This window comes from Dendrobates tinctorius, unplaced genomic scaffold (assembly GCF_039654945.1).
Source record: "Dendrobates tinctorius isolate UK_male_01 unplaced genomic scaffold, ASM3965494v1 ptg000156l, whole genome shotgun sequence".
NCBI lineage: Eukaryota > Metazoa > Chordata > Amphibia > Anura > Dendrobatidae > Dendrobates > Dendrobates tinctorius.
Window position 1 is genome coordinate 2,608,986 of NW_027361823.1, and position 24,743 is coordinate 2,633,728.

The 24,743-nt window shown below is 38.5% G+C and overlaps 1 protein-coding gene across 5 annotated transcripts in view; it reads right to left on the bottom strand.

The window, feature by feature from the left end:
• Positions 1 to 797: 797 nt before the first annotated feature.
• Positions 798 to 24,743, bottom strand: part of LOC141051268 (ATP-dependent translocase ABCB1-like) — a 59,802-nt gene continuing 35,856 nt past the window's right edge. For all 5 annotated transcript variants that reach the window (XM_073548129.1, XM_073548132.1, XM_073548133.1 and 2 more), the window contains exons 12-29: positions 23,202 to 23,312; positions 22,631 to 22,756; positions 22,329 to 22,532; positions 21,699 to 21,869; positions 21,446 to 21,607; positions 21,018 to 21,272; positions 20,786 to 20,935; positions 20,590 to 20,694; positions 20,242 to 20,319; positions 18,638 to 18,721; positions 17,364 to 17,567; positions 13,131 to 13,231; positions 12,278 to 12,418; positions 10,476 to 10,632; positions 8,796 to 8,993; positions 6,178 to 6,384; positions 4,573 to 4,719; positions 798 to 2,175 (exon numbers count right to left, since the gene is read on the bottom strand). In XM_073548129.1, the coding sequence (XP_073404230.1) occupies positions 1,978 to 2,175; positions 4,573 to 4,719; positions 6,178 to 6,384; positions 8,796 to 8,993; positions 10,476 to 10,632; positions 12,278 to 12,418; positions 13,131 to 13,231; positions 17,364 to 17,567; positions 18,638 to 18,721; positions 20,242 to 20,319; positions 20,590 to 20,694; positions 20,786 to 20,935; positions 21,018 to 21,272; positions 21,446 to 21,607; positions 21,699 to 21,869; positions 22,329 to 22,532; positions 22,631 to 22,756; positions 23,202 to 23,312 (2,799 nt within the window). In that variant the 3' untranslated portion in view covers positions 798 to 1,977. The remainder of the gene's footprint in view (positions 2,176 to 4,572; positions 4,720 to 6,177; positions 6,385 to 8,795; positions 8,994 to 10,475; positions 10,633 to 12,277; positions 12,419 to 13,130; positions 13,232 to 17,363; positions 17,568 to 18,637; positions 18,722 to 20,241; positions 20,320 to 20,589; positions 20,695 to 20,785; positions 20,936 to 21,017; positions 21,273 to 21,445; positions 21,608 to 21,698; positions 21,870 to 22,328; positions 22,533 to 22,630; positions 22,757 to 23,201; positions 23,313 to 24,743) is intronic.

A 24,743-nucleotide genomic window follows, 5' to 3' on the forward strand; every position in this document is an offset into this window, starting at 1 on the left:
CCAAAATACCTGTACACAGGTGTAGAAGTCTCATTTAAGGCCCCTTTACATTTAGCGATACACCAGCGAACCTGACCACGATATGACCCGGTCAGGATCGCTAGTGCATCGCTAAATGGTCGCTAGTGAGCTGCCAAACAGGCAGATCTCACTAGCGATGAAGCAGTAGTCGCACTTACCTTTCAGACGCGGCGAGGGTGTCCGTCTTCCGCCTGCGTCCATGGCTCGCTCGTCGGCGCCAGCAGGAAGCCGACGTCGAGAAATGGACCAGGCCGATCTCGCGCGATCAGCGATAGCCAGGGGGCAGCCGGTCGGAGGTAAGTATCACATGTAGCGATATCGCTAGCAATATCGCTGCTGCGTCACAAAATCGGTGACGCTTTAGCGATATCGCTATGTGTAAAGCCCCCTCAAGAGTTATGGAAATCGTTAGTTTTCAGTAATTGTCTCAAAGGGTTGAACAAAAAAAAAAAAATAAGTTTTGTACCATCATTTTGTGCCAAGAACAGTTAAATTTTTTTTTTTTTTAATTTTTATGTTGAATAAAAATTCAAATACAGTGTCTGATTTTTATTATTTGTCAGCTTTGAAAGTTGAGCATTGTGGGCTCTACTTATTTTACCAGTAGGGTACGAACAATCATGTACACGTCTTTAATATGTATTTCTCTTATGGCTACCGGGTATATGTAAAGTGGTGGTGTTGTCATTTGACACCCTTTTAAATTTTTAGAAAAAAAAAAAAGAAATATGTGAAATTATTTTCAAAATCAAATCTATTTGAACAAAAGGCACCACTGTGGGAAAAAACCTTTATTTATTAAAAAATATGTTTACTTTTTAAAGGCATTTACAAAAGGTAATATTTCAGCAACATTTACAATCCTCAAACTTAACTGTAACATTAAAAATAAAACTAACAAGATATGACAAACAATTATATTCAAGTGTATATTACAATGACAGCGAGATTTAGATTATTGTCTAAGACAATTTTATCGTCTAAGACGATGAAAGGTGCTATATGCTTTGGCATGTCAGACAACTGAATGCTTAAACTTCCATTGGACATGAACCTATCTCCATCTTCTGTCCCACATCAGCGCTCTTTTCCTATGCTGATGTGAAGACCTCATAGAAAGCACTCAAAATTGGAAGATGTTTGTGCTTCTCATTCTCCATTAAGAACAGAAAAGTATTGGTATTTGCTGCACTACGCAATTTTATTTTTTGGTCAAGGGTCCATGCTCAGGTCTTTGTCTACAGGGCTATAACATGGAATTTTAAGGACTTACCAAGGACGGCTTATAGACTCATACAACAAATACTCCTACATTCAGATATATAATACATGTGAGGCCTCAGTTTAAACGAACGCCCCACTGTGTATAACTTCAATTCTTAAAACAGTTCTGTAATCACTATGGCTTTAGAAAAACTGTGAAACCCATTGTAAATCACTTCTATTTGGTTTTGAAATGATTGATTTTGTAGCTGGAAACCAAATGATATATTTAACATTTTATACAAAAAAAGTAAAGTGCATATTTCCACTCATTTTCTGTATAAAGATCTCACTTTGCTATAAATACATTAAATAGAAATACCATAATTCAAATGGCTTTGCCTTATGTTTTAGTAACTACAAAAACAAATTGACAGTGTTAATGCGCGTTGTATGGGGTATATTACCAAAAAGTAAAAATATTCCCCACTGGAGGACTGAAACCCATCAGTATGACATACACTGTATGATCATATCAAATAAACTGTCAATATATACACAGTAAGGGCAGGTTTTTAGGCCAAACTAGTCTTCATGTGATGGAAAAAGTCTGGTCCTGCCACAATGCCAAGTGTAGGTAATCTTCAGGCAGCAAGACGTTTCTTGCTGTGGAGCCACAGAGACCAGCTTTGAGCAAAGTTCCTCCATTTTACAACCAAATGTAGAAATTTTTATTTTTATAAATAATTCCACTCAGTTAGTGACTTGAGAATTTACTAGAGCATAATAAGCGCCTTGTTTGGCCAACAGCTGTGGATGAGTTCCTTGTTCAATCACCCGTCCGTTCTGAATTACTGCTATGATATCAGCATTTTGTACTGTGGTGAGCCTGTGAGCAATCACTACACATGTCCTTCCTTGTCTGGCATCATCCAAAGCTTTCTGGACAACCTGAAAAAATTAAAAAGATTAGATTTTTTTTGACTGCTCTTTCGCCAACAGAGCCTAAAAATGAGCCTAGGAGATCTAACTAAACAACTGATCACAAGACAACTGATCATTTAGGTTCTTAAAGGGGTTTTCCCATGAACAAAAGTACTCTTTTGCTTACACCCATGCCAAGGAGATGTGGTATGATCAGATCATGTTCCTGCACGGTCAGACACAGCCATTACACAGGAGCCAGAGGCACATTTATAAGAGTATCATTTTTTTAAACAAATGAAAATGTGGAAATTATTGCACTTTGGTTCGTGTTAAAACTCCTTTAACTATAATGATGACGTGTCATGGCTATAGAAGTCAAAAGTCAAACCTGATGGTTTGAAATGTCCTACTGGTTTGTCTGGGTGGATTTATATTAAAGGGAACCAGGTTTTAACTATATGAGATAAATTCACCATCTATCAGGACTGATATCCAGCATTCCATAATGCTGTATATCTGCCCCAACCCAACCTGCAAAACAAGAAAAAGACCTTTTATACTCACCTGCGGGGAGATCCGGTCCTATGGGTGTAGCTGGTTTTGGTCCGGCGCCTCCCTTATTCTTGCAATGCCATCGTCCTTCATGCTTTGGGTGGATGAGACATCCCTATGTTGTCCTCACAGTCTTCCTGGCATTGCGCTCTAGCGCAGGCGTACTTCTCTTCCCTGATTAGGGCAGAGTAAAGTACTGCAGTGTGCAGGTGGCGGGAAAGGTGAACGAGCATCTACGCATGTACACTGTAGCACTTTACTGCACTAGTCAGGGCAAAGAAGTATGCCTGCGCAGGAGCATGATGCCAGGGGACCTGTGTGGATGACGTAGGGACTAGTGTTAAGTGAATGTGCTGTTCAACAGCTGCAGCACATACAGGGATTACCTGTTTGTTAGTCAATCCATACATGTGTTGCATCTGTCGAACAGCCATGAGACATGCAGCCGCAGTGACTCGAATATAGTATTTAAACACGCCGAAATTACTCTATTAGCACCCTAGCGTGCTCGGAGAACACCTTATCCAAGCACGTTTGCTCAACACTAATAGGGACTCGTCATCCACATGAAGCAAGAAGGAGGATAGCATTGCAAGAAGGAGGGAGGCGCCGTACCAAGACCAGCGACACCTCTCGGACCAGACCTCCATGCAGGTGGGTATAATAAAAGGACTTTCTTGTTGTGCAGGTCGGATTGCAGGCATATATACAGCATTATAGAATTCTGTATATCAGGCCTGAAATGTGGCCGTATCTCATATCGGTAAAAACTGTCAGGTTCGCATTAAGCTGAACAAAAACGTCAAGACATCCTCAGAGATGGAATCTTTATTGAATCATCCAACAATCATCTAATAAGGCAATGCAGAATACTGGTAATGGCCACTTCCACAAGTCCGTATAACGTACAGCCGTATTTCAAAGTCATAACCAAGAGTGTGGGCAAAACACCAAAAGGTGTGGGAATCTTTTTATTGTATTTTATCTCTGTGGTTTCATTCATGACTTTGTTCAGTATTTTGGATCAACATTTAAAAATATCAATTACTGATGTGTGTAACCCAAGGGATAATTTATAGGACTTCGCAAAAAGATTTACAGGACCCTGGTCGAAAAGCTAGGTTGGAAATCCTTAGTCATTAGACCAAAGCACCAAGAACTTCTACTAACTACAGCATTTGCAGCACCACTTCTGATTAGTAGGTCAAGAATTATGTTGCAGCATGGCGCACACATTATGTTGTAGAGGTTTACTAAACAGAAGAGGCACTAGGATGCCAATGGTAGTAGTCACTGGCCACCGGACCTGATCACTGCGAATCTCCTACTAACGTTGCCACAGGACCAGGGTTCTGCAACTTTTTGCTCAACTAATAGAATCAGGTAATAAAGAAAATCAATTCTCACTACAAATTAAAAAAAAATAGGGAGATATTCACCTTTGAATAGAACAGTGTGCAGCACTAGCATGGTCATAAAAAAAATACAGAACCTTAGATTCAATCATAAGACTATGCATAATGCCACAAACGGCCTTTGCTTTCATTGTATGCCAGATCATGCAATACATAATGCCCTCTGTTAGGTATGTAAGTGATAGCGCTTGAAGGAAGAATAGAGCCATGCAGCTTAGCCAAAATATCAAGCTATATTTGTTTCATCATAAATTAATCTCAGTCTTTGGAAACTTCATTTGAATGCATTATGAGTACACCAATGAACAAATGTCATCAGCAAGTGACAAGGTACAAAATATTGATGTTGGATATAAAGTGCTGCCATCAATCCATTATACATAACCAAATTAGAACAATTTATGTTTATGTCAGTCAGGTAATTGTGACAAGTAAGCAGAGAGCAGAAATTTACCTTTTCACTTTCTGTGTCAAGCGCAGATGTTGCTTCATCCAGCAGAAGAACTTTAGGTTTTCTAATTAATGCCCGAGCAATGGCAATTCTTTGCTTCTGTCCTCCGGAAAGCTGAGCTCCTTTATCGCCCACCCGTGTCAAATATTTCTAAGAGAATGTGATATTAAAGACACAATTATTACGTTTACAATTTAGATTACGATCTTCGATTTATAGAATTTTGCACTGTAGGCACCATGCTCTGGATCTACAGGAGCCTTGTATAAAAGAACAGATAAGGGAAACACATTGTTCTCTAATCTGGGAATAACCCTTTAATAAAATCATTCTTTGCAATCTACTTTACAAAATAACTGAGTATTTATGTAAAAGAAAAATCTTATTGTTCATGGCATGTTGCCCATGTCTAGACTGCTGTCTAGTAGAGGTGGCTGAACATGCACAGTGCTTACAAGTTCTTTCCAATACAATTTGCAAGCACTGCTCTGAAGCTGGCCAGGTCAACGGAGCGGACTCCGTGTTTGATCCCAGCCAGCTTCAGTGCCATTGTTCTTTGCTTTGAGTTCAGGCCAGCGATACAACAATGCGCCTGGTCCAATCTGTCATTTAACTAGGAGTGCACTTTGCCCCAGCATCCAGAAAGCTGGGAGGCTGGGGAGTGGTGCATGCCTAAAAAAGTCATGGGACAAATATTTAAGAGGGGATTATTTACAGCATTGTATTGCCACGTGCCCACATATAAATGGCCAAACACAAAGGCACTAACGAAGAAATTGCATCAGGCCACATGGCTACTCTTGTGCAAAAGTGAAAGAAGTATGAATTTTTTCTTCTTTTTTGAGAGAGAGAGAGAGAGAGTTAAAGATTGCAGTTGCAGAGGGTGTGACTGGGTCAGAGGAGGGCCAATGTCACCTGGATGTGTGTCCTTGGTTGCAAATTCAGGTGAAGCATATTGTGGTGCAGAGACCCAAGGGGTCCCTGCTATGCAATACATGCTGCCGGCCAATCAGATACTGGCAGCAGATGTCTGCTTGCCAATGTTGTCATGTGCTTCCCTTACTGGTATGCCGAAGTCAGATAACGGCTCCTGCGCCGCCTATGGTAAAGGACTCGACGCAGCTTGGGATCAAAGAAAGGTGAGTAGAATCATTTGTTTTTTTTGTTTTTTTTTTTAAATGAGCTGGAGAAGAAAGGAAGGGCCCAGAATTATACCAGAATGGGGGACATTACACCAGGAAGTGGCAGAGTAAGGGGGGAAATGTTATAGCATGTGGCCCAGGATGGGGGAGATTACGACAAGAAGGAGCCAGGACAGGGGATATCATTACATGGGAAGGGTGTGAACACGTATGTCTTTATAGGATCTAGATTGCTACAAGGCCCATATATCAGATCAACATGTAGGTGGGGGCCCCTAAATCAAAATTTTGCACTCTGACCCATTGGACTCTAGTTACGCCACTGAGTATTTTTCACTCTCTTGTCATACATCTGATGTTAGACCTTTCAATGTCAGATATTTTATACATTTCATGTTACTACAAGAAATATTTACAGATTTTGCTTTTAACATCCCATTTGTTGACCAACAGTTTTTTTACTTACATCAGGCAAATTGTCTATGAATGTGTGAATATTTGCAGCTTTTGCAGCTTCAACAATTTCTTCATGAGTCACTTGTCTGGCAAGATCTCCATACTGAATGTTTTCTTCTATGCTGCAGTCAAACAACATGGGCTCCTGAGATACAATTCCCATTTGGGACCTCAACCATTTCAGATTCAGCTTCTTTGTGTCTTTTCCATCTGCAAGCTGTAATTGGGAGACCAGAATGAATATTAAAAGATAAGCTAGTCCTTATAGATGGTGGAAATGTAAAGTTTAGTATTAATATTCCTGTTCAGAGAAGAAAAGAACTGGAACTGCATTTTGGATGGCCACTAGAGATGAGCAGATTAGGCAAAATTAGAATTTGCCTGTTTACAATCACATTTCCTGAGAAAATCCATAGAGACTTACTCTCCACAAATGTAATGTCCATTATTATGCTCTGTGATCTATATGGACCAAGAGCATAATAAACACAAGATATAAAGAATAAAAATTCTTGTACTCAGCTCTCCAACCCGTCCGCTCCTCAACGCATCTTCAGATTGTTGCCAGTCATTCTGAAGTTCCCTGGCCTTCTCATGCTGGGTCAAGATTTCCAGCTTTGAAGAGGCCTGTGAGGTTTCTGTGCACTTGCATGGATTTAAGTGCAAGCGGTAGTGAAGACCGGAGGAGTCGGAGAGTTGAGTAGTAAAGTGAGTATAAGGATTTTTTTAATTTTTAAGATTTTGATTGCCTTTTAGGATTACAAAAATGGCAGCAAGCAGGTGTCATTTTGCTGAATCCACCCAGAAGCAAATCTGCATTTTGGCAAATTCAGATTTTTGGAAAATTCTTTCCAATCAAATTTATTTGCTCATCTATAATTGCTGCTTCCAATCCGTCAATAGCCACCTTTTAATGAGCCCTGCAACATGACTGACCAGTCATGCACGGTCTACAAGTTTCCTTATACACCAACTTGGCACTTTCCACAAACATTATCCCTTAGACATTGTCTGAAGCTTCTCACCCAGCAAATTCAGACCTCCTGCTTTACACTGATTAGGATCAAATGTCCCAAAACACATGTCAGCAAATAAAGTTTTCAATTTGGCTTCTTATCCCAACTCATGTGACAAGGCTCCTTAAAAGGTTGATACTGACTTTTCGGATTGCTAGATCCATTCAACTAGAGTCAATGTCGTCTTCCTCTCTCAATAGGCTATTTCCATATTTAAATTTGCAGAGCCGCACTGCATGGTCTATAAATCTCTTTACATTGACTTGGCACTCTTCAAAAAGGAGAAATGTTACATCTTAAACTCCTTATTAATATCCCTTCAATTCAGCATTGCTAATTCCCAAAAAATCCTGGGGAGGGCAAAACCACAAATACCATATGCCATAACCCATAATGAAACCGTGGCTACCAGTTTGGTAAATCCAGCTTGCTTATGCTTTACATAGCTGGCCATTCATTTATAATACTACATTCCCCTGCAGCCAGCAACAACAAAAAAAGTTATAAGATATTGTTTTACTACATTGCATAATCTCTGGCAGAAATTACCTGCATAGCACCTAAATGATGTATGCTAGCATCCAGGAGCAGGGCTCATTCTTACCAACTGCACTAGATTGATGCCAACGTAATAAAAGCATAAACCATTGTAAACACACTAAGTAGATTAACAAAGCAATAAATATATAAGGAGACTATATAAACTGAATGAGCCCATAAGAATTTTTATAGCGCATATTACAATTTACTGATAAATACAAATGTCTGATTAATGCGCAAATCCACACAACTAGGAAAGGGCGATTAGACTAATTTTGTAAATTTTCAGAGCCCATTTTAAAATGTGATGAGACTATTCAAGCAGTAATAAAAAAAAAAAAACATGTCTAAATAGCATTTTTTCTATCACTGTAATTCGGGATTTGCACATTAACCCACCTATCCGTAAATTAGGCATCGGCTTGTTAAATAGTGTCGTTTATGGGACAAGCTTATGGTGCCTTGTAATCAGAATTTAAAGGTTTGCAGCTTTAGGATCTATGACAAGGCGGCAGCCATTTATACCTGAGCTCTCGACTCGTTTAGGTAAGCAGACATCATTATGACTAAAAGATCCACAATTTAGATTTTTGGACACAAATTGAATCCTATTAGAAAGGAGCCTGCCAAATACAATACTGAATACAAACCACATATAGTAGGATTTGCATATGAAAATTAATCAGAACTGGCTTAAATTGTGGATTTAGTCTGTGATTTCTTGCAGTGGTGGAGGGGAATAGTGTGGGGACAGGGGGACTTGGTATCTTGCTCAATGTAATTACAGGGTACTTATGAACTGGGATTGCTTGGCCAAAATATACTGTAGCTACGTAGTTATTAAAAGCATATTTCAGACTTTTTCTGACTTTAGAACATTGTGTGGGCGAGAAACACATCAGACACTGAGAATAACATGCAGTTTCCTAAAAAAAAATGGCCTGCAGGGCACTCCTAAAGCAATACTAAAATGGCAGCTGTCCCAGAGGAAACAATATCTGAGTAAAAGATATGTTGGCGGTAATAAAAAGTTACGATAAAAAGGAACTTAGGAGACTTTTGCATATCTTACCACTGTGCCTGTCACTGGATCATAAAACCTCTCCAATAACTGAACAGAGGTACTTTTTCCACACCCGCTGCTGCCAACAAGGGCGAGAGTTTGCCCCTTGGAAACTTTTATACTAAGTCCCTGAAGAACTTGCACTTTTGGTCTTGTTGGATACACAAATTTGATATCTTGGAATTCAAGGTTTCCTTCAAATCCATTCTGTAACAAAAGAAAATAAACATTGTTAACATCATAGAAACAATTTGTATAAATGAAAGAATACATATATTTAAAGGGAACTCAGATTCATGCTGCCTGAACCACCAGTCAGGCAGGTCCCATGGTCGGATTCTGCCTGACCTGATCCAGTTGACCAATGGGCAACAGAAGAAATCTGTCAAGGAGATTGGAGCCATAAGAAGCCACCAGGACATACATCGGACCAGTCATGCTACACTGAAAAGCCGACCAGTGACTAAAACTGTGATGCATTTCAGTAAGCATGATTTAGAGTAAAACATGCCTGGCTACAATCATGCAGTCAATATCTGATACATGTTGCCAGGATGATGTCTGGGACAGATTTTGATTCCCCATCCTCAGGATTGTCATCAATATAAGATCTGTGAGGAACTGGCATCGGAAACTCAGCACCCTCATTATTGGGGCTCGTTCACATGTCCGAGTTTTCCATGTATGAGAAAAACGGACTGATTATTCTGAACAGATTGTGGTCAAAGTGTCATCCATTTTTCTTTGCACATAGAGAAGTTTAAAAAAAGTTTCTCCACCTTTTCAATTCTGATAATCCGTGAAAATCGGACCACACTCAGACATTGACTTGCATTGCGAATTTTTATCTGACCCTCGAATCAAAATTGGACCGGTCTCCACCCTCGAATCAAAATTGGACCGGTCTCCACATAGCCTAAGGGAGCCATACACATGGCCATCAGTGGTACAAGTGCCCGGATTACTACACCACAGTTCCAGCCACTGTATATAGGTCAATCTCAGGAACTGTAACTTAACCCTCGTTGAAGTGAGAAATATATTCAATAATGTAACATAGGCATAATTTGTGAATATCTAAAATGGAAAAAAATCCTAAAACTAGCAATCAACTTGTAGGAAAATTAGTCATTACCCCAAATATTATAAGACTTAATGTACTTCAGTGGCCACAGCAATCATCGAAAATTGTGCTATCACATCATAGTAAATTTTCACCATTTACTGTAGCCGTGGACATGCTAAATCAATAACCAGGTCAACTCATGAGAAGATTGCAGATCTGCAGTTCCCGTCAGCGGCCACTAAGCGGTGTGAGGGAGCAGCAGCGTTCTGTGCCGTTCATCACTTCCAACCAGCTTTTGCCAGCACTGTAGACAGTTGTTTGGTGGGGGTGCCAGGTATCATCATTTTAAAACACTTGAATGTATTTTGTGCTAAAAATTATTTTTGTAGTTGTTTTATTACAAAGTTTCCACAATTTGGCTTTTACAGGCTCTATGTTTTCCTGCACATTGCTGGCTGCAGAATGAGTTAACTAATCAGTAAGAGTTTGTTCTGCTGAAGAGTTTTTAGCTCTTTGTCTTTTTTTGTGCTCCTTTCAGCAGATTTATGCCAATATCAAAAGTTAATCTCAACTATTCAATTAAAAAAAAACAAACACATTTGTATCCTCTTTAATAATCTTACCGGTTTTTCACCATCTTCACAATAACTATCAATTGCTGGTTTCCTTTCCAGGAGCCTCATAATGCGCTGGGCTGATACCCTGGCTTTTCCAAAGTCAGGAGCAAGAGATGTGGACTGTCCAACATTCATAGCAGCAAAAATAATTGCAGAGAATACACTGAAAAGACAATATAAAAATAAGCTCTCTAATGGAAAAATGATGGTTACCAAGTAATTATCTTATAAGAGAAAGGCAGCGAGTTCTGCACTAATACAGTAAGATAAAGCATACGAGTCTAGACTGTAAACACCCCGTCAGTGGTTGTGTATTCAGATAGTAAGTGACGTCTGAGCTAATACTGCATTGTGCTCAGTTCACTGCGAAGACGGCAACAAAATAAACCAATTAAGTCAAATTAGGCAGAAGTACCGTGCAGAATATGAAGATGAATAGCATTAATGGAGCGTCCTTCTATTAGATCAAATGAGATGAAATGTTCAAAGAGATGTAAGCAGAGTCTTATGTTCGGTGGGGTCTTACCACTATACAGTATGTCTATAAGTATGTATCTAATCTATATATATTACACATCAATAAAAGAGTCACATCCATAGCAAACACTGTCAGGAGAATACATTGCCTGTTTTAAAAAGGTTTTATGAAAAATAAAAAACAAAACAAAATACTCCCCCACCCCCCCAGAAAAGCGCCGCTTAATTCCATTGACCGTGTCTGCTAAATCTCAGCACCTTCTGAAAATTAGTATCTGCTGCAATGCCAGACACAACCTATAGTCAATGACACTGATTCTCAGGAGGTAAAAGAAAATGGATCCTTATTGTTAATCTGGATTATGCGGTTTTAAAAAGTAGTTAGCCGGTGCGATGCGGCGGTGCTCACTTCTACATATGAAGTGAGCTGTGATAATAAAGTTATAACACACACACTAAAGAGAAGAAGATCAGGCCAAAATACAAATTTGCCTGTTCTCTGCTAATTGAATTTCCCTGAAAAATCAACACAAGGTTATTCTCCCTGTATTTAATGTCCTTCATTATACTCTAGGGTCTCTCCAAACTATAATAAAAGTAAGGTATAAAAAATACTTATACTCACATCCTCACTGCTCACCTTTCCAGCTATTCCCTACACAATGTCCGATCCTCTGCACCTCTACCGTGTCTTCAGTCTGGTGCTCACTCTAGGCCGGGACTTCCATTTGCAAGTAGGCCCCTGGAGCAGGCACAATGTTTTCTGGGACCTGCTCTCAGCCAAAAACCAAGGCCTAGTGTGAACACCTTGCACAAAAATGTGGCACAATAGAGGACCAGACAGCGGGCAGGATCAGTAGGTGCAGCCAGAAAGAAGAGTATTCTTTTTGTCCCCCCCACTTTCTTATTTTTAACCTTTTGCAGGCCCACTACTATTTAGTCAGATGGTGGCCGCAGCTGGCTGCCATTTTGCTAAACCTGCCCGAAGTGAATTACAAAAAAATAAAAAATAATAAATAATATCTGTACTCTCCAAAATACATATTTTTGTAAGAATTAAATTCCACTTCAATAAATGGGTGCATTTATACCACACACCTGCTGAGATACATGCACACAAATTGGGCATGCACAGAATACGGTACATAGCTTTGGTGCTTGCATTTCGGCAGGTGTGAGGTTGTAATGTTATAGACACGAATTTGGAAGTAAGTGACGCTACACAACCTATTTAGCAGTTTAAGGTTTTTTTAAGTTTTTTTTTTTTCCTCTCTGCATCACGGAGAAATATTAGAACGGAGTTCTTATATCCACAGAAGAGCTGTACTTACATGAATACATTTTCAAATTGTGTATAGCAGTGTGCAATCAGCCAGGCTCCGAAACGAAAGACGGCAGCATTCACAAAGTAGTTTATTGACTGGGAAACAGCATAAGTGAAGCCATAAAGTGGAGCTTTAGTCAAGGAGTCCCTAATGAAAAGTGTCAAGGGGAAAACTTGTTAGTGGTCAGATCTGCAGTCCTGATGTTATATGATTATATGTTGTATCCTCATATAATCAGGTTTCATTCATAGGTACTTTCACAATCAACAGTGTGTTGATGCTGGGGGATGAAATCTAGCCACTTAAGTCATTCTTAACATAATGCACATTGGAAATAAGTGTTACTGCAAAGTATTAAAAGTACTGGAACTTGCATATATATTTTACCAGTGCTGCCAAAAGAAATGTAAAATATATTAATAAGGCGGAGTCTCGCATGTTAATAACCGGCACTTCCGCTGGCACTCAGGAGCGGAGCGTGCGGCTCCATGTATTGTCATGCAGCCGCATGCGCCGATCCGAGTGCCGGCGGCAATGCCGGGTATTAACATGTGAAGAATACGGCCGAGTCTCGCATGTGTGATCCCGGCCTAAAGGGAAGGATTTAAGGATTTACATATATCACAAGAATAACTTTGGTGCATATGATCTTGGTAACCAATCAATAGCTCTAGACAAGATGGAGTAGAATCTTCTAGAGGAAGGCGTCCTTTCAAAAAGTAGTCTCATATATGGAGAAGGGTTAATTCACCCGAGAAAAAGAGAGGTCTTCTAAAGTAGTCTTGGAAGTTTTAGTGTATTTGAAGCAATTGCAAACAGTGCGATAGGTACATCATGGCCGATTAATTCTATAACTTACTTGTAAGGACCACTTAAACTTTCATTATAGATATCATAAAATGCCTGTTCTCTTGTCAGGGAAACAACAGTTCTGATATTTTCAACTGCCTCAGTGGAAATCTGCAAGAGAAATGGAATCATGTTTACATATGAATTTTGTTAAAAACATAAGGAAAGTATGATTTTCCTTTTATCATTCCTATGTAGTTCCACTCCACTCCATCTCCGGTCATTTTTCTGCAGGTTGTGACTTGCCGGATCGCTCTAGTGTTTGCCGAGCGAGTCAGAAGTCACTGCCCAATGTAAGTCTATGAGAGCCAGAATGATCTCAGACTCACAATGGGAGATTGTGACCATCATCTGACTTCCGGTCAGAAGTTGCGGTCACAAGATGGTGGATCGGGACTGGTGAGGTGCTGGGAAGAGCTGAAGACTACGGGTGGTAAGTATATTTATTACTAGGGGCTGAAAACAGTCGTGACACCATTCCAGCATGGAAATAAATAAAATAAGATAAAATTGATGGAAGGGTGCTTTAAAGAGGTATACTCGTCTCATTCATTCAGGGCTAAAATGAAAATATCTGAGCCTAAGATTACAGAAACAGATGGCACACTCTGTGACAACTCCTATTGAATAGGAGAATACAGTGTACAGTTCTGGTCTCTGGTGTATAAGAAAGACATAGCTGAACTGGAGCGGGTGCAGAGAAGAGCGACCAAAGTTATTAGGGAACTGGGGGGTCTGCAATACCAAGACAGGTTATTACACATGGGGTTATTTAGTTTGGAGAATCGAAGGCTTAGGGGTGATCTTATTACAATGTATAAAAATATGCGGGGACAGTACCAAGACCTTTCTAATGTTCTTTTTACTCTTAGACCTGTGACGGGGACAAAGGGGCATCCTCTACGTCTGGAGGAAAGAAGGTTTACGCATATTCACAGACGCGGATTCTTTACTGTAAGAGCAGTGAGACTATGGAACTCTCTGCCATATGATGTTGTAATGAGTGATTCCCTAATAAAATTTAAGAGGGGATTGGATGCCTTTCTTGAAAAGTATAATATTACAGGGTATATACACTAGTTTCCTTAATATTGCGTTGATCCAGGGAGCTAGTCTGATTGCCGTATGTGGTCGGGAAGGAATTTTTTTCCCAAATGTGAAGCTTACTGTTTGCCACATGGGTTTTTTTTGCCTTCCTCTGGATCAACATGTTAGGGCAGGTTAGGATAGGATATGGGTTGAACTAGATGGACTTAAAGTCTTCCTTCAACCTTAATAACTATGTTACTATGTTACTATGAAGTGAATAAGTTCAGTAAGTAGCTCAATTGTGGCCACCTCATACAGACAGATATTCCTACTCCAGCCATGAATGATTAAGAAGTGATGTAAATGGGTATTCCCATTACATTCAGGTATGTGATTATTTAAACTGGGCCTATTTCTGGCATGAAGAGGAATAGTGTGAACCAACTACGTTCAGTAATGTGGGTGTAGAGGTCCATTTCTGATCTGAAACCAATATACCAAATGAAGTGTGATAGTTGGGACCCTGTTACAGATTTTGCATTGGCGCCCAGGGAATTTAAGTAACTCCTCAAACCAATTTTATTTCTATGTGCAATAATAATGTAAAGTGAATACAAGTACAGTATTTAAGGAGTTTCTGCAGAACTATGCCTCCATTACACCCGGGTGTAGTAAACACTTTTTACAGCAGTGGCTTTTACCTAATTGCTATTGACACATCATTTATAATGCATTTTAGAAGAAATCGTAAAATTTTGCTGCAGACAGTTCTTCTATTGTAAAAAGAAAACATTTATTTCTGAAGAAAAGTCTGTAAGAATGAAACAGAATGTTTTACCCAGAGGACATAGTGAGTGACCACACTGTTTAATAAATGCTTGTACGTTTTGGAGAATGGCAATTACTTATTGTTATGATTATGGATTATCCAATCCATCATTTGTGACAACAGAGTTGCTGCAAATTGGATCAGCAGGTTTAGATCTTATGGGAGTGAAAATATCTCGTGTGCGGAGAATATTTAGTAAGTATAAGATGTAATTGGACTGTTGTATAAAAGGTACACTGAAAATGATCTTAAAGAGAATCTAATCAGCAGGATTTCACACTCCAGACTATATGTGCCTGTAGCTCTTTTAAAGACAGGTCCAGCAATACCTTTCTCTGGCCTGGCCTTTCCTCTGGAATTGAGAAATTAACATTTGAATTGATATGCAAATTGCTATGGTAGACGTGAAGCCTCCATCACTCCAGCACTATTGCCCACCCAGCATAGACTCCTCCGGCTTGACATTAGGGAAAGAGTGGTTAGTGGAGCAGGAAGGAGGCAGCAGAGCTGAACCTGGAAAAGAGCTGGAGTGGCAGAGGTTTCAGAAATCTCTTAAGCCTCATTTGCATATCAGTTTAAATGCTAATTTCTCAGTAATGGAGAGAGACTGGCCATGTAAAGGTATTGCTGGACTTGTCTTTGAAAAAACTACATGTGCATATAAATCATTTGAGGTTGAAATCCCGCTGACAGGCATGCAAGCCATTTTAGGCCATTTTCAGTTCCAAGTACCATTCCCTTAACACACTTCTTTGTTACTTCTTCCCTCCATTCACAAAATCCCATCAGCATGATACTAAGGCTATGTTAACGGAAAAATATCATCATGAACAAGTGTTCTTAATTATGCCATTTTAATAATAATGTTTCAGTGCAAACAGGCTGCCGATTATACCAATAAACAAGCAAAATGCTTGTTCATTGGGTGAAATGATCTATTGTCCTACACAAAAGATCATTGTTCTCGGCAGCGCATCATCCTGTGAAAACATGACCTCTGCTACCGAGATCAAGGGCAGCAATTACAGATCGCTCAGTGTGCATCGCTTACCGCGATCTGCCTGTATACAAGCTGTTAAATGACTGCTGATCAGGGGTCGGTTAGGTCCTCATTTGGTCCCTATAAACGGACCTTAAGGAACAGGTGTACATACCTAGCTTCTAAAAATACCTTCCAATGTATTGAAACACTATGGGTCAGATTGCTACATTAAAGCATTGCCTTTTGTCAAAGTAAGCATTATATCACTGCTAAAACCCCTGCTGCTCTCAGGGTTCATATATAGATGTTGAAAAAAACCAGAGCAAGTAGTGAGGTCCACTCGACAATTCATCAATTTCTGGCCTCAGCAGTCTTGTGCAGTCTACCTTGGTGTGACTACTAAAGCCAATGTATTTCTCTAGTGGTCTTGTATTTGTAGACGGGACATCACCACTCCAGTCCTACAAATAAATGGTGGAGGGTCATGTGACCAGATCAACCTGTCAGTCTCCACCAATAGTACCTCTTCTCAGCTGCTTTTCTATTGAAGGAGGCTGTTGAAAAGGTCTCACTGCTCCTCTACCAGCTGCCATTGCATGGACTGAAGTGCTGGTCACTTTGTGTGAAAATGTGCACTAACAAGAGAAAATGGCAGACCCGATTAAGCTGTAAAGAGCATACATATTTTAGAAGAAATGTTTAAAGCTAATTTTTCAGGAGATGTATATTACACAACACTCTCCCGATATAAGAAAATTTGTCATAAGCCAATTCTTTAACATATTGAGTATTGACCAGTCTGCGCAGATGGAACCTAAATTCAATTATAACTTTTGTTTTATTTGTGAGCTGACATTTTTACTAGCCATTTACTGGGACTGTACAGTATTTAGATGCAGAACTTCTCTTCCACATCAACCAATCAGCAGTAAAATTTTATATTGGCATAAAAATGCGAGCACATATGCAATTACGGTATCGATTTCTCAGGTTGAGTGCGTGTTGATAGCCGACTTCACCCTATCATTGCCAAACATCCAGTTGTTACTTTACATAATAAATTAGGTTGTCTATTGGAGATTTATATTGAGATACTGATCTTTTTAATTTCAACCCTTTCCTTTATATTTAGCAGATATAATAAAGAGAAAATATGTTCCAAAATGAAGCAATTTCCCATGCGTCACATACTGCCGGTTTACAAATTCGTCAAATGTTTCCCAATTTCCCTAATGAAATGTAGCCTTTTGTCCTGAAAGGATATTTTATGGCCCTCATAAATTGCCATCTTAAACTCTCCAGGTGTTTGATTATTTAATTAATCTCCAAATATTTTGCACACAAGATAGATTTGGCCACTTCAAGTCATTTTCTATCACATTTTGACAATTAAACAGACTTACTCTTCCAGCTTGTTCTAAAGCCTTTTGATCCTTTGATGCATGGCCAGCCATTGATTTCATTCTAATAAAATTTGCACCAATCAAAAAGGGAACACAAGCCAAAATAAGCAGCGTTAGCTGCCAGCCGTGAACAAACGCAATTATGATCGCTGCCAGTAAAGTGCACACCGTCATGGTGATCAGTCCAATTCGACTACCAGTGGCCTAGGTAAAGAAAGAGAATAGAGTAAAAATGTTATGTTCAAGAAACTAATACGGAAAAAATAAAGTAATTTTCATTACTAAAACTGAAGAGACTGCAAAAAATATTAAATGAAAAAATCCAAAGCATATTCTTCAGAATATTAAATTATGTTTTATGGGGGGTTTTTTTTAGGTATTTTTTTATTTTGCGGCATGACCTATTGCTAGTGAAACCAAGTCCCATCATAAATTAATGAGAAAACTATCTGAGGTTCATGCCACCATTTACAACAGATAATAGGAAACGGGTGGTGTCCAAGTACTTAACCCCCTGTCAAGACGTAATGGTGGTAGCATGAACCAACTCAAGAGCGAGGCTTTATTTTGATTTAGAGCAAACTTCTTTCCCTGTATAATTTATCCTCCAACTGTTGTGGAAAACAAGGGCCCAATTCAAAGCTTTCGGTCCAGAATTCTAGAGTAAAAGCTTTGAAAAGTCATATAATTTAGGCTCAACTTGGAGTTGCGCCTAAATGTTGAGATTTTTGGCATCTTCATGCCAGTTTCTCCCAGCACCTCCGAAATAGATGAAACTAATGTTGCCTGTTAGCATGACTCCACAGCTAGTCTAATAAATGATGAGTTGTGGCATTCTGTATACCAGATATCTGACTCAAGTACCTGACTGGAGTGCGATTTGTGGCTCACTCATCAGAAACTCCAGATTCATAAAGAGGCATGCACCTCTTCATGAATCAGGAGCGTCTGACTCTAAACTCCCCTTATCAAGACTGGTGTGAAAACCAGTCTTGTAGAATTGGCCCCCAATACTTGATGAACAATACTTAAAGACAGACAATACGTTTATGTTCATGATACAATGTGACTGAAGTCTGTATATGTGGAACACTCAACTAACAGTTCTATCAAAGAGAAAGTCATATAAAGGCAAGTTGGCCCATCACATCCAGATGTAAGGAAAACACTGAGAAAGTCTGCCTTGCAGCTATAAGATGAAGGCATTTTATCTAAAGTGCTGACTGATCTTACTACATAAGTATTATAAAACTAAGTGTATAATTTATACATACGCCTTTCACTTGAGATGCGTCTGTTGCAAGTCTGGTAAGCAAAACTCCAACGGCATTTGCATGATCATCAAAGAATCCAATTTCCTATTGAGAAATGCAAGTAATAAATACAAGATGAATATTAGAAAGAATTTTGCATCTTTATTTCTAAATAAATTGTTTTCGTGCCTTAGATTTTTACACATTCTTAACTGGACAGATCGGTGTTATTGGAGTTAAATCTACTCTACATGCCTGCAAGTTTTAATATGTGACTAATAGAGATGATCAAATTTGCTAAGATATAGAATTTGGAAGTAATCACCTCACCACTCACCTGTCTCACAGTCCCCACAGCCCATCTGGTCCTTCGCACCTCTTATTTTACCTTCCCCTGTCATATGCATCCTCTTCTCTCCAGGAATCTGACATCTCTGCACCTGGAGTGAAGAGGTTGAAAAGGATGTGCACAACGGGGAAAGGGGAGGACTGGATGATGGGCTGCGGGAACAGCGATGGAGATCTGCAGAGAAGCATTTAACCATTTGCCTGGTTTTCTATGGTTCAGCACTTGCAATTTTAACAAACTCAAGCAAAACAAGTTGCAAAAAAAAGTTATTCTGGAGAGTACGATTTTTGTATAATGCTATCAGAATTCCACTCAAATAAATTTTCTAATCTCTTTTAAGTAATTAATAAAGGTATAGAGAATCAGGCATTAACTTCATATTCTATCATCTAAAACAGTGTTTCCCAAACTCCAGTCCTCACGGCCCCCAACAGGTCACGTTTTTAGGATTTCCTTAGTATTTCACAGGTGATGGAAGTATCATCAAGGCATCAGGAATTCTCTCACATGTGTAACACTATGGAAATCCTGAAAACATGACCTGTTAAGGGCCATGAGGACTCGAGTTTGGGAACTACTGATCTAAAACAAACTAGAACTACGGGGATTTAGGGAATAAACGAGTAACAATGAACAGTAAAGGTTATCAGAAAGTGGTGAAAAAATACATAAAATGTGATTAAACTGAACATTCATGAATGGGAAAATATTCTTATCAGATGGTCATAGGGAAATGTTGGCTTTTCTTTGAATAGAGCAAGTCATTTTTTCATGATCTGAGGTAGTTTACTTGAAAAGATGATAAAGTGGCTATTAATATTGTGGCCACAATCCACAAGATGTACAATATACACACATTTCATAGAATATTGGGTATGTGCATGATGGATGTAAAACAATTACAGTAATACATTTATTAAAAAGATATATATATTACCGTATTTATATGCCATCTAAGCATGTGGAAGACTGACTTAGTTGGGATGAGGGCAGCAGCCTCTTAACTATTTCCGTTTAGAAAATATGTCATTTTAGGTGGTCATTTTGGCGCAAAGATTTTTTTCACCCGTGACATAAAACTCCCAAATATTTAATATGGTTATGTTTTATGCAGTGTGCAACGTTACCATTTTTGCAACTGTGATACATGCAGAACAGAGTGAAAAATAAATGGTTCATTTAATACAGGTCCATATGAGCACCGCAGCACCCGGAGGATCAAAGAACTGAAATGAAGAGACATGTATCTCCCTTTGTTAATTTGCGTAACACCTACCTGTCTGAGCAATGCCTTAAAGGATAATGATCTTAATCTCATTGTTAAATTTTCTCCAGATATTCCAAAAGCAAAACCCTAGAATAAGAAAATAAAAGTGAATTTTTATCTTATTTTAAAGGTTTTACATAAATTACATTTAAAATAGCAAGAAAGTACACAGAGAAGTAGCTGTATATTCAGCACCTGGGAAGACCAAATAAAGAAGTAATCTTTATTAAAATTGAATTAAAAGTTACTGCAGTTCCTGAGCCGGCATGGGTTACTAATGAATGTTATGTATATACACACTGATCAGAACAGATTCAGGGAGTAAGTAAATTAGTGAATGGAAATTAATATACACACCATGATAATGTATACGATAAGACTGATCACTCCAAGCGCAAGAAACATTAGAGAAAGTAGAATTGTCCGCTGCCTTTTTTCTTCCTCATCAGTGATACTGAATGCCTATGGAAGTAGTATATACACATGTTGGCATACATTAGAATTGTAACACAGGTGTATTAGACTATGGTTTCACAGATAGATTCTTGCTTACCCCAATAACTTTTCCAAAAATTACAGCAAATGTTGGGTAAATGCCTCCACAAATGGCTGCAGCAATGACACCCATGACTATGTAGTACCATTCTGGTTTGTTGAGTGCCAGTATTTTGTTAAGGGAGAAATCAGGAAGATCTTCTTGAACCTGTAAGGAAAAGATTGTAAATGTATTTGAACTAGATCACATTTGTATATAAAAATAGTCTACTCTGATGACATGTCTTTACCTCCTTTGCTTCCTTTGTTTGTTTGCCAGCAGATTTCTTTGATTTTCTTCTTGTAGATCTTCTACTCAGTCTCCTGCTGGATTGCCTATGCAGCTCGTTTCGGTTTATGGTGTCCAAGGCATCAGGATTTTGAAAGTCTACATCAATCGCTACATGTTCGTGTTTATCATCATAATCAAACATTTCTCCTTCATCCTCGTCTTCATCTACTCCCTCTGAATCACTCTCTTCGCTCTCTTCGGTGTTATCATAATTCTATTTTAAAGAAAGGCAATGTTTATGGTTCACGGAAGACACAAAACTACTTTTATCATACATGTTGATAATTTTTGAGGAATCACTTCACGTGGGTATGTTATAATTGGGTACTAACTATGGCAGACTAGCAAAACCAACTACTTTGTGCTCAATTTAGTAAGATGCAGTACCTGCAACATTACAAGAGAATAGTACACCCCCTTCTTATTCATGAGATCATCATGTGAGCCCTGTTCCACCACAACACCATTGTGAAATCCAGCGATGACATCTGCTGTACGAATAGTAGACAGCCGGTGAGCAATAACAATTGTGGTTCGACCAGCTCTTGCCTTGTGAAACAGAAGAAATAGGACTTTATTATACATCCATTTCAGATGACGTATAAAGCATTATTTGTACCATGATTGGATAAAAAATTACCTTATCCAAAGCATTCTGCACAATACGTTCACTTTGAGTGTCCAAAGCGGATGTTGCTTCATCAAGCAGCAGAATTTTAGGGTTACGGACTAGGGCCCGAGCAATTGCTATTCTCTGCTTTTGTCCGCCACTAAGTTGAGCACCTCTTTCACCTACCATGGTGTCTAAACCCTGAAAAAAAATATTAATAACATAAAATATATAGAAAAAAAAAGGCCGGTCTAACAAGGTTGTCATAAATATTATTCAGTTATATGGGAACTACGTGATCTTTTCTACCCAACCTATCACACTGCTGTTTATCTGCAGGCTTGAATATTATGAATTCTAACACTTTAATACAGAGGGCCAAATAGATTGACTAACGATAATGCAATGTTCCATTGAGTAAGCTGAGAAGGTACAGATTTTGGTTCTGTCATTTAATGCTAAACAGTGTCACACATGAAGTGTAACGATTCCAAACCTCTCAAGTTCTTTTAGAAAATGGACATTTTCCACATCTGATTGAGCTGGAGAGCATTTTTACAAATAAAGCATCTAATATTTAAGGCTGAATGGCCTTTCATAGCAGAACTTGCACATGACCTCAAGCTTTTCATGGAGTGTAGATAATCAATAATTTCTTACATCTGGGAGCCTAGATATGAAATCAAAGGCGTTGGCTTCTTTGGTTGCTTGAATGATCTCTTCTTCAGTAACATTCTCTCGTCCATAGCGAATATTTTCCCTGATTGTTGTTCCAAACAAAACTGGCTCTTGGCTGACAACTCCAATATTTTCTCTTAGCCACTTGACATTGAGTGACCGCACATCATGTCCATCAACTGTAACCTATGACAATAGCCAATCACAATGATTAGTGTATTGCACTCAAGTTAAATCCGAAACAGTTGAGTTATTAGAATAGTTTGATTTTTTTTCATATGTACCTCCCCTGCAAGAGGATCATAGAATCTTTGCAGGAGTTGAATTGTGGTACTTTTTCCACAACCACTGGACCCCACAAGGGCAATAGTCTTTCCAGCTTCAACTTTAAGAGTGAGACCCTTTAAAATCTGGAAGGAAAATAATTACATTATTTTATTTTTAAAGGAATTTGATAATGTTCAGATCTTCTCATTTACTCAGTTATTGGTACAACATATAATTCTCCAATTTTTATCCAATAGTATATGCAATATTCTTTTTTTATAGAAATGTAATTCTTTTAGAAAGACTTTGTGCGCATCCATAACCTGAAGAATTCAGTCTACAATCTTTAAGGTTGGACTAAAGTCTCACGATGGTTCACAAAGAACACCAGTGAAATTATTCAAGGTCCATCATACATTGCATATAATGACATATTTATAATAGGCATAATTAGGCACTCACATATTCTTAGCCTATACTTTGAACTTGTTATAATATAATTGTCTGAATATATGCAAGCAGCAGGAATCCATACATCTATGCATTTGTAGACTATTATCTCCAGGAACAGTTTAGATGTACACTTACTTGTATATCAGGTCTACTAGGATAACAGAAATGGATATTTTTGAACTCAATGTGTCCTGTAAGTTTATCTGGTTTGTGTCCTTCGTGGGAGCTACTGTCAATTGGCCGTTCCTGAAAACCAAAAACAAAGAGCAATTAATGTCAACTCAATATACACATTATATTAAAATTAGGAAATATAAACCCGCAAATTGTAATCTGAAAACCCTAGCTGGCCATTAGAGTCCTAATTGGCATAGTGAAAAGCTGCCATTTCTGCAAAGGTGATGTGTCAAGTAGAACTTGCCTAACCAATCATGCATTCGGGTAAAAAAAATATAACAGTTGAAACCAGAAATTTACATACACTATATAAAGAGACACATATGCATGTTTTTCTCAATATCTGACATGAAATCAGAATAAACCTTTCCCGTTTTAGGTCAATTAGGATTACCATAATTAATAATATTTACCAAATGCCAGAATAATGAGAGAGAGAATGTTGTAATGTATTTTTATCACTTTTTGAAAAGTCAAAAGTTTACATACACTAAGAATACTATGCCTTTAAACAATTCTGGACTGCCCATATGATGATGTCATCTGTTTGGAAGCTTCTGATAGGTGTTTTAGCAACATCTGAGTTAATTAGAGAGACACTTGTGGGTGGATTTTAATGTACACCTGAAACACACTGTTTCTTTGTGCAGCATCATGGGAAAGTAAAGAAATCAGGAAGAGTATTGTGGACTTGCACAAGTCTGGCTCATCCTTGGGTACAATTTCAAGATACCTGAAGGTGCCTCATTCATCTGTACAAACAATTATACACAAGTACAAACAAGATGGGAATGTCCAGCCATCATACCACTCAGGAAGGAGACTGGTTATGCGTCCCAGAGATGAACATGCTTTGATCCGACATGTGTTTCTCAACCCAAGGACAAAAGCAAAAGACCTTGTGAAGATGATGGCGGAAACTGGTAAGATTGTGTCAATATCCACAGTGAAATGAGTAGCCCTGATCTCAATCCTATTGAAAATTTATTGGCGAAGCTGAAAATGCAGGTGCGAGCAAGACAACCTACAAACCTGGATCAATTACAACAGTTTCGTCAGGAGAAATGGGCCCAACTTCTGACCAACTATTGTGAGAAGCTTGTGGAAGGATATACCAAACGTTTGACCCACGTCATTCAATTTAAGGCGAATGGTACCCAATACTATTGAAATGTATAAAAACTTTTGACTTTGCAGTAAGTAATTAAAATGGCTTAAAACATTCTCGCTCGCTCTCTTTCTCTCATTATTCTGGCATTTCGCAAATATTAATAATTATGGTAATGTTAATTGACCTAAACCGGGAAAGGTTTATTCTGATTTCATGTCAGATATTGAGAAAAACATGCATATGTGTCTTTTTATATAGAGTATGTAAACTTCTGACTTCAACTGTGTGTATAAATATATATGTATATATATATATATATATATATATATATATATATATATTCCTGCACTGTAATTTTAGAAGGTTGACGCTTTAATATTCAGCTGAAA